The 9,725-nt window shown below is 47.8% G+C and overlaps 1 protein-coding gene across 3 annotated transcripts in view; it reads left to right on the top strand.

Moving 5' to 3' along the window:
• The first annotated feature begins 330 nt into the window (after positions 1-330).
• LOC140384723 (transmembrane 7 superfamily member 3-like) overlaps positions 331-9,725 on the top strand; it is a 34,252-nt gene continuing 24,857 nt past the window's right edge. For all 3 annotated transcript variants that reach the window (XM_072466678.1, XM_072466677.1, XM_072466676.1), the window contains exons 1-4: positions 331-483; positions 5,583-5,737; positions 6,544-6,679; positions 9,390-9,510. In XM_072466678.1, the coding sequence (XP_072322779.1) occupies positions 363-483; positions 5,583-5,737; positions 6,544-6,679; positions 9,390-9,510 (533 nt within the window). In that variant the 5' untranslated portion in view covers positions 331-362. The remainder of the gene's footprint in view (positions 484-5,582; positions 5,738-6,543; positions 6,680-9,389; positions 9,511-9,725) is intronic.

The following is a 9,725-nucleotide window of genomic DNA, read 5'->3' as shown; positions in this document are numbered from 1 at the left end:
TTATGGGGATAGGGCAGAGGAGTGGGCCTCGGTAGGGTGCTCTTTCAGAGGGTCGGTGCAGACTCGATGGGCTGAATGGCCTCCTTCTGCACTGTGGTGATGCTATGATCCTGTGCTTCTTTTGGTCATAATGCCACGTATGGAGTGTGCATCAACACAGATGGCGTTGGCACCACGGAAAGGCTGCTCGTGGGTCAAACAGCTGCTGTGAACAATAATAATGGGCAATCAGGATAATGTGGTCACGTCAGGAGCAGACTTGCTTTCAGGATGTGACGTGCTGCAGGGTGCAGAGCTGGCCCAATGCGAGCAGGGAGGAGGAGGGGGTGATAGACTGACTGAGAGGTGGAGGAGAGTGAAGCATGCGGCTGTGTGCTGTGGAGTTGCTGCTGGCTGCTGCAAGCGGAATGCTGAGTGCCCAGAGCTATAGCTCCAGGGGGCTGGCAGGAGGTGCGGGCAGTGCGCCTCCCAGGGCCGCTGCAGGTGAGCATGTTGAAGGCTGCAATGGGCAGATTGCAGCCCTGTCTGGGCATCTCTTCCGCTTTGACTGGTGCACAGCTTCCCCTCTGCAGCAACTCTTCGTCCAAATTTACATTTTAAATCGAGCACTTAACCTAACCGACCACCCCTCTTTCTTTATATATATCTGTCCCCAATGAATTATTCTGGATGAGTTTGCCAACTTTCAAACTTGGGTTTTGAACTTTGTGGAGCTCCTTTTGCAGCCTGCGTTGTTTACTTTCACTTTCTCCCTTCGCCCACTGTCGTGCCTTTCGCTAAACTTAAAAAATAGATGTGAGTGACTTGGAAAGAAATGACTTTGCGCCAGTGTGGTGACTTTCACAGGGGTGGTGGGATGTGCCTCCCCTCGCCCCCAAGCGGCTCCGCCAATCTGCCCGAAACTCTCCCAGGGGGACAGCTGACCAGTTGCCAGCAGGGCTTTGTGTCGGTGTCTCTGAAATTGACCGGGCCGGCACAGAACGCTCCGGAAGTTTGAGGGTAGATTGTGTTGGACGCGAATTGAGTTTTTTTTTGCGACTTTTGCCTGCTGGTTTTAAAATGTTGGCCCCCACCCACAAACCTGGTCGTGATCGAAATTGTCGGGAGGGTGGTGTGGGGATTGTTTACTTTTTGCTGATTGGGCTGGTTTGTGGGGAGATTGAGTTTATCATAGTTTCCCAGATACCAGAAAGCAGGTTTTAAAGTTTTTTTTTGCATGTTCAATTTGGAATTACTATGCATAAGTGCAACTATTAAATGGCTCAGTGTAGTGTGTCATTTCTGCGATTTAAAATTAGGGTGCAGATGTTGGACTTGTCATTTAGTAAAATGCTTTTTTCTGTGTACCCTGTTTTGAGTAAAACTGCAACTTTTCATTGTGTAGTGAGATCTCTTGCACACACCTGAGAGGGCAGGTGTGTGACAATGCACTGTGTATACTGGGCTCAGCGTGACACTGCACTCTGTATACTGGGCTCAGTGTGACACTGCACTCTGTATACTGGGCTCAGTGTGACACTGCACCCTGTATACTGGGCTCAGTGTGACACTGCACCCTGTATACTGGGCTCAGTGTGACACTGCACTCTGTATACTGGGCTCAGTGTGACACTGCACTCTGTATACTGGGCTCAGTGTGGCACTGCACTCTGTATACTGGGCTCAGTGTGGCACTGCACTCTGTATACTGGGCTCAGTGTAACACTGCACTGTGCATACTGGGCTCAGTGTAACACTGCACTGTGCATACTGGGCTCAGTGTGACACTGCACTCTGTATACTGGGCTCAGTGTGACACTGCACTCTGTATACTGGGCTCAGTGTGACACTGCACTCTGTATACAGGACTCAGGTGACACTGCACTCTGTATACTGGGCTCAGTGTGGCACTGCGCTCTGTATACTGGACTCAGTGTGACACTGCGCTCTGTATACTGGGCTCAGTGTGACACTGCGCCCTGTGTATACTGGGCTCAGTGTGACACTGCACTCTGTATACTGGGGTCAGTGTGACACTTCACTCTGTATACTGGGGTCAGTGTGACACTGCACTCTGTATACTGGGCTCAGTGTGACACTGCACTGTGTATACTGCGCTCAGTGTGACACTGCGCTCTGTGTATACTGGGCTTAGTGTGACACTGTACTCTGTATACTGGGCTCAGTGTGACACTGCACTCTGTATACTGGGCTCAGTGTGACACTGCACTCTGTATACTGGGCTCAGTGTGACACTGCACTCTGTATACTGGGCTCAGTGTGACACTGCACTCTGTATACTGGGTTCAGTGTAACACTGCACTGTGCATACTGGGCTCAGTGTGACACTGCACTCTGTATACTGGGCTCAGTGTGGCACTGCACTCTGTATACTGGGGTCAGTGCGACACTGCGCTCTGTATACTGGGCTCAGTGTGACACTGCGCCCTGTGTATACTGGGCTCAGTGTGACACTGCGCTCTGTGTATACTAGGCTTAGTGTGACACTGTACTCTGTATACTGGGCTTAGTGTGACACTGTACTCTGTATACTGGGCTCAGTGTGACACTGCACTCTGTATACTGGGCTCAGTGTGACACTGCACTCTGTATACTGGGCTCAGTGTGACACTGCACTCTGTATACTGGGCTCAGTGTGACACTGCACTCTGTATACTGGGCTCAGTGTGACACTGCACTCTGTATACTGGGCTCAGTGTGACACTGCACTCTGTATACTGGGCTCAGTGTGACACTGCACTCTGTATACTGGGCTCAGTGTGACACTGCACTCTGTATACTGGGATCAGTGTGACACTGCACTCTGTATACTGGGATCAGTGTGACACTGCACTCTGTATACTGGGCTCAGTGTGACACTGCACTCTGTATACAGGACTCAGCGTGATACTGCACTCTGTATACAGGACTCAGGGAGGCACTGTACTCTGTATACTGGGTTCAGTGTGACACTGCACTCTGTATACTGGGCTCAGTGTGACACTGCACTCTGTATACTGGGCTCAGTGTGGCACTGCGCTCTGTATACTGGGTTCAGTGTGACACTGCACTCTGTGTATTCTGGGCTCAGTGTATCACTGCACTCTGTACACTGCGCTCAGTGTGGCACTGCACTCTGTATACTGGGCTCAGTGTGACACTGCACTCTGTATACTGGGCTCAGTGTGACACTGCACTCTGTATACTGGGCTCAGTGTGACACTGCACTCTGTATACTGGGCTCAGTGTGACACTGCACTCTGTATACTGGGCTCAGTGTGACACTGCACTCTGTATACTGGGCTCAGTGTGACACTGCACTCTGTATACTGGGCTCAGTGTGACACTGCACTCTGTATACTGGGCTCAGTGTGACACTGCACTCTGTATACTGGGCTCAGTGTGACACTGCACTCTGTATACTGGGCTCAGTGTGACACTGCAATCTGTATACTGGGCTCAGTGTGACACTGCACTCTGTATACAGGACTCAGCGTGATACTGCACTCTGTATACAGGACTCAGGGAGGCACTGCACTGTGTATACTGGGCTCAGTGTGACACTGCACTCTGTATACTGGGGTCAGTGCGACACTGCGCTCTGTATACTGGGCTCAGTGTGACACTGCGCCCTGTGTATACTGGGCTCAGTGTGACACTGCGCTCTGTGTATACTAGGCTTAGTGTGACACTGTACTCTGTATACTGGGCTTAGTGTGACACTGTACTCTGTATACTGGGCTCAGTGTGACACTGCACTCTGTATACTGGGCTCAGTGTGACACTGCACTCTGTATACTGGGCTCAGTGTGACACTGCACTCTGTATACTGGGCTCAGTGTGACACTGCACTCTGTATACTGGGCTCAGTGTGACACTGCACTCTGTATACTGGGCTCAGTGTGACACTGCACTCTGTATACTGGGCTCAGTGTGACACTGCACTCTGTATACTGGGCTCAGTGTGACACTGCACTCTGTATACTGGGATCAGTGTGACACTGCACTCTGTATACTGGGATCAGTGTGACACTGCACTCTGTATACTGGGCTCAGTGTGACACTGCACTCTGTATACAGGACTCAGCGTGATACTGCACTCTGTATACAGGACTCAGGGAGGCACTGTACTCTGTATACTGGGTTCAGTGTGACACTGCACTCTGTATACTGGGCTCAGTGTGACACTGCACTCTGTATACTGGGCTCAGTGTGGCACTGCGCTCTGTATACTGGGTTCAGTGTGACACTGCACTCTGTGTATTCTGGGCTCAGTGTATCACTGCACTCTGTACACTGCGCTCAGTGTGGCACTGCACTCTGTATACTGGGCTCAGTGTGACACTGCACTCTGTATACTGGGCTCAGTGTGACACTGCACTCTGTATACTGGGCTCAGTGTGACACTGCACTCTGTATACTGGGCTCAGTGTGACACTGCACTCTGTATACTGGGCTCAGTGTGACACTGCACTCTGTATACTGGGCTCAGTGTGACACTGCACTCTGTATACTGGGCTCAGTGTGACACTGCACTCTGTATACTGGGCTCAGTGTGACACTGCACTCTGTATACTGGGCTCAGTGTGACACTGCACTCTGTATACTGGGCTCAGTGTGACACTGCAATCTGTATACTGGGCTCAGTGTGACACTGCACTCTGTATACAGGACTCAGCGTGATACTGCACTCTGTATACAGGACTCAGGGAGGCACTGCACTGTGTATACTGGGCTCAGTGTGACACTGCACTCTGTATACTGGGCTCAGTGTGACACTGCACTCTGTATACTGGGCTCAGTGTGATACTGCACTCTGTATACAGGACTCAGGGAGGCACTGCACTGTGTATACTGGGCTCAGTGTGACACTGCACTCTGTACACTGGGCTCAGTGTGACACTGCACTCTGTATACTGGGCTCAGTGTGACACTGCACTCTGTATACTGGGCTCAGTGTGACACTGCACTCTGTATACTGGGCTCAGTGTGACACTGCACTCTGTATACTGGGCTCAGTGTGACACTGCACTCTGTATACTGGGCTCAGTGTGACACTGCACTCTGTATACAGGACTCAGCGTGATACTGCACTCTGTATACAGGACTCAGGGAGGCACTGCACTGTGTATACTGGGCTCAGTGTGACACTGCACTCTGTATACTGGGCTCAGTGTGGCACTGCGCTCTGTATACTGGGCTCAGTGTGACACTGCACTGTGTATACTGGGCTCAGTGTGACACTGCACTCTGTATACTGGGCTCAGTGTGACACTGTGCTCTGTGTATACTGGGCTCAGTGTGACACTGTGCTCTGTGTATACGGGGCTCAGTGTGACACTGCGCTCTGTGTATACGGGGCTCAATGTGACACTGCGCTCTGTGTATACTGGGCTCAGTGTGACACTGCGCTCTGTGTATGCTGGGCTCAGTGTGACACTGCGCTCTGTGTATACTGTGCTCCGTGTGACACTGCGCTCTGTGTATACTGGGCTCAGTGTGACACTGCGCTCTGTGTATGCTGGGCTCAGTGTGACACTGCGCTCTGTGGGTACTGAGGTGTTGACCTAATGTAATTTTGATTTTGAATTCTGTCTGTGTAGGTTACATTAAAATTCCTCTCTTGGAGCCAGTTTCTGTTCTATTGGAGCCTAACGAATGTAAACGCATCGTGGTGACAAACATAAGTAGCCAGACTGCCTTTGTGATTGCCCAAGTATACACTCATATGCAGGATGTGATGGTGTCCCTCTCTCCGGTAAGAAACCATTTCTCCCAAAGGATTACCTTCATCAGTTCTTTTTGACAGGTGTTCAAACCAATCGCAGGTCGGTGTGACGTGAAGTATCTGCTGTTTTATAAACCTTTGACTTCACTTTTTAGGGGCACAGTGAAACAAAATGTTTTATGATCCGATTCTGATTCTTGAGTGAATATTTGGAAAGTGTGTGGGAGATCATCTATTGAGGGCAAACTCAATTTCCGTCTTGAATTTGTGAATTGCGTGGGTTTCCACCGGGTGCTCCGGTTCCCTCCCACAGTCCAGAGACGTGCAGGTTAGGTGGATTGGCCATGCTAAATTGTCCCTTAGTCTCCAAATAGGGTGCTTTCTCCAAGGGCTGGTGCAGACGCGATGGGCTGAATGGCCTCCTTCTGCAATGTAAATTCTATGATTCTATGAAGACTGAGGCACTCTGCTGGCTTTATGATGAAACTCAAGTAAAAGTGGAAATTTTGAGCCAGTTGGAATCTAAGCCAACTTGTTCAGGTCGGATTCAGGTCTACACCATGCAAGAGTTCTCTGAACATGTGGAAATCATTCAAATTACTAATCGACGCATTCTGAAGGTTTTTGTTTGATTGTTATCCAGATTTGAAGGCTGGCGACAGTTTGAATTGCATATTGTATTGAAGATTCAAGTTTAAGAATATTTGAATTTAATAGTGGTAGTTAATGGGGTTGTGAATCCTCTGTCACTAAATTGACATTTTAGACAGGCATGCAATGTCTATCTACCAGTTCTGCATTCTCAGGGAGTTGACTTGTTTCCTTTTATGTCTCAGTCCTTTCCTGCAGATGCATCATATACAAGTCCGAGTGCTGGTGTAGTGCTCACGTTGACGCCAGCCACTTTCTTCATTCGAGCTGGAGAAGAAATGGTGTCGGCAGTTCTGTTTGCTCTCTCCTACACCGCTCTAGGTATGTGAGCTGGTGCAGCTATCTTGCCTTCGTTATGGAAAACTGTAGTTCAAGACCGTCCCAAGCCATCGTGAGTGCGTCATGTACAACCATGGAGTTACGGGCTCCATGTGGAACATTGCTAAGAGCAGCGCTTTCTGAATATTCAGAATCGGACAAAATGGAGAGTAAGAAATAGAGGGGGAGGAATTTGTCTCCTGACCTTTTTTGTTTTGAGTTTGGAGAAATGGGTCACCAGCATTCAAAGGTTAGATAGCTGAGGGTTTGGCCACTTGTCAAGCTGTTCAAGACTGTCCACTGGGCTACCTTGCCACTCCCTCCCGCTCACAAGTTGGCTGGTCGGAACCAGCTGATTTTCTTCCCTCTTGGACTGACAGGCAGGTTGGAGCAGATCAGTTGTCCATGCCCGGCGGTGTTTCAACGGTGTCTGAGGTAATGATTCTGCGAACTTGCATTCAGCAGCTTGAATCACCACAAAAGCCTTGCACCCAGACCAAAACCCTTCAAAGGAACCATTGTCTCTCAACTGCTCCTTACAGCCTATTCCAGTGCAAAACCTCCCAGCATTTTACAATATTCGAAGCACAATATAAATGCAAGTCGAAAAGAAGCAGAAGTGTCACCTATTGAATAGCATATTTAATCTGGGCGACTAAGGAGGGGGAAAAAATGTCATAAGGAGCAAACCTCCCAATTGTCTATTACTCACAGCAGCGCATCATCGTAATTACCAGCTGATGAATGCCTCTTAAATCCATCCCCTTGCCAGATCAGTCTGTTTGTGAAGCCAATGCCATTTTGCTTCATGAAGAAGATTGGGTGCTAATTAAAACCGTGTTGACATTCTTGTGATGTCAGCTCCCAATCTCCATTTATTAGGGTTTCCAGTCAGCATGCTTTCCACCTTTCATCAGCTCTGGAGTTTTCAGTGTGAAAGGGGCAATAATTCCATGTTTAACCTCTAACCCTGTTCGTTGGGGGAAAATGGCAGCCATGGTCTGGAATTGGCTGTAAATTTATTTTACAGTTTATGCGCGTCAGTTTTATCACTGGTCTCCCTTGTGCAGCTGCTTGAGCAAAGATTGTGGAAGAGGACTTGGAGGATATTGGCTGGGTTCAACAGTAGGTGTCACGGTGAGGCTACCTGTGCTGTTATTTATTAGACGGTTGGACAGCAACTTCCAGTAACTGCATATTCACAGTTAAAAGCAGAATTCAGCAGGTTGTTGTCCGAATGTCCTGCCCCTCCAAAAACTGCAAGACTGGTGTCTCACCTTCTCAAAAATGAGTACTTGTCAGAAAACGTTCAGACTTATCCATTCCAGCTTAAGTACGCTTTAAAAAGTTGTCAACTTTTAATTAGTGCCAACGACCTCCCAGGCACGGACACCCTTTGAGTGGAGTCTCGATCCTTCAAATTTTAATTATTTATGAAGATTAAGTTTGTTACCTTTTTATTAATCTCTTTGATACAATCTGTCCCTCGCTTTATTTCACTTTCTGTACTTCAATTGGGGCAGCACAGTAGCATAGTGGTTATCACAGTTGACTCTTCATTTTCACAGCTCCAGGGTCCCAGGTTCGATTCCCGGCTGGGTCACTGTCTGTGCGGAGTCGGCACGTTCTCCCCATGTCTGCGTGGATTTCCTCCGGGTGCTCCGGTTTCCTCCCACAGTCCAAAGATGTGTGGATTAGGTAGATTGGCCATGCTAAATTGCCCTTAGTGCCCAAGAATGTTAATTGGGGTTACTCGGTAAGGGGAGGAGGAGGTGTGTGCTTGAGTGGGGTGCTCTTTCCAAGGGCCGGTGCAGACCCGATGGGCCGAATGGCCTCCTTCTGCACTGTAAATTCTATGATTTGGCATTGAATTCATTATTAACATTTCTATTGCTCTTTTCTCTTTCCCTTCCCCATCTGTGGTAACTAATGGATGGTGCCTTGCAGGGTTTATAGGTTTGACCGTGCTACAACAGTTTATTGATGGATAATGAGGCATAGTGTCTTGCCTATAATTAGCGTTCAGATCTCATACTGTGCAAATCAGGAATCTCTGAATTTCCCGCCGTTTTTGTGTCCCTCCCAGGTCTTGCTCCATCCTAGCCCTCCTGCATCCACTTCTGTGCCTTTAAGTCTGCTGAAAGTTCTTCACACTTCCTGCTCCATTGTTAGCAACTGAACCTTTAGAGAACATGCTTTCACTCTGTCAGTCACTCTGCAATGCAACATTGAACCTCCTTCAACCAACATTTTACACAATATTTTGGTCACCTTTAATTTCCTCAGTACATTGGGATGTTTTGCTACATTTAAGGCACAGTATAAATGTAAACATTTTTTTTGTCTTGCACATTCCAATGCAAGCTACTTACCAATCTACTGTTGACATTTGATGGTAGATTGAAGCGTCTTTTTGCATTTTAACCTCAAATGGAAATGCCTGCAATCTGATGAACTGCACAGTGAGGTTAAATAGGGCATTGGTTTAATTGTAAATGTGAAACACTGTAAGTAGCTCTTTATACATCCTTGACTAAAGCCACTGGAAAGCACACTTGAATAAGGTGTGTAATGGGTGGTCAATGTGCTATTGGCTGTTTGCACCATACCACAGTTTAATTTAATCCCCAGTGTTGGGATTATAACTTAAAAATGTAATATTCAACAAATATTCTATTCACATAATATTTATTATTTTCCCCTCTTCCGTCAGATCCTATACCTGGTGCCTGCAACACAGAGTTTTCCCTCGAAAATGATCCAAATTTGCATTTGACGTACGATAGATATGAAACTGCTGTTACGTTTGCACCAGCTAACCTGGGCACAGTGAGGTAAGTCAGCAAGTAGCAAGATACTGAAAATGTGTCGACTGAAAATGACCCTTTTCTGATTTTTGGCTGAATAATAGGAAGTCGAGAGTAATAGTCAATGGATATTTTTCAGGCGAGGTATTACGATCCCAGACCAGACCCCAACAGTGGCTAGAATACTGGACCGAAACCCTAATATTTTAAATTATTTTGTAAGACTGTACGGAAAGAATACT

This window comes from Scyliorhinus torazame, chromosome 10, assembly GCF_047496885.1.
Source record: "Scyliorhinus torazame isolate Kashiwa2021f chromosome 10, sScyTor2.1, whole genome shotgun sequence".
Taxonomy (NCBI): Eukaryota; Metazoa; Chordata; class Chondrichthyes; order Carcharhiniformes; family Scyliorhinidae; genus Scyliorhinus; species Scyliorhinus torazame.
The sequence above is the reverse complement of the archived record's forward strand: the minus strand, read 5'-3'. Positions and strand labels throughout refer to the sequence as shown.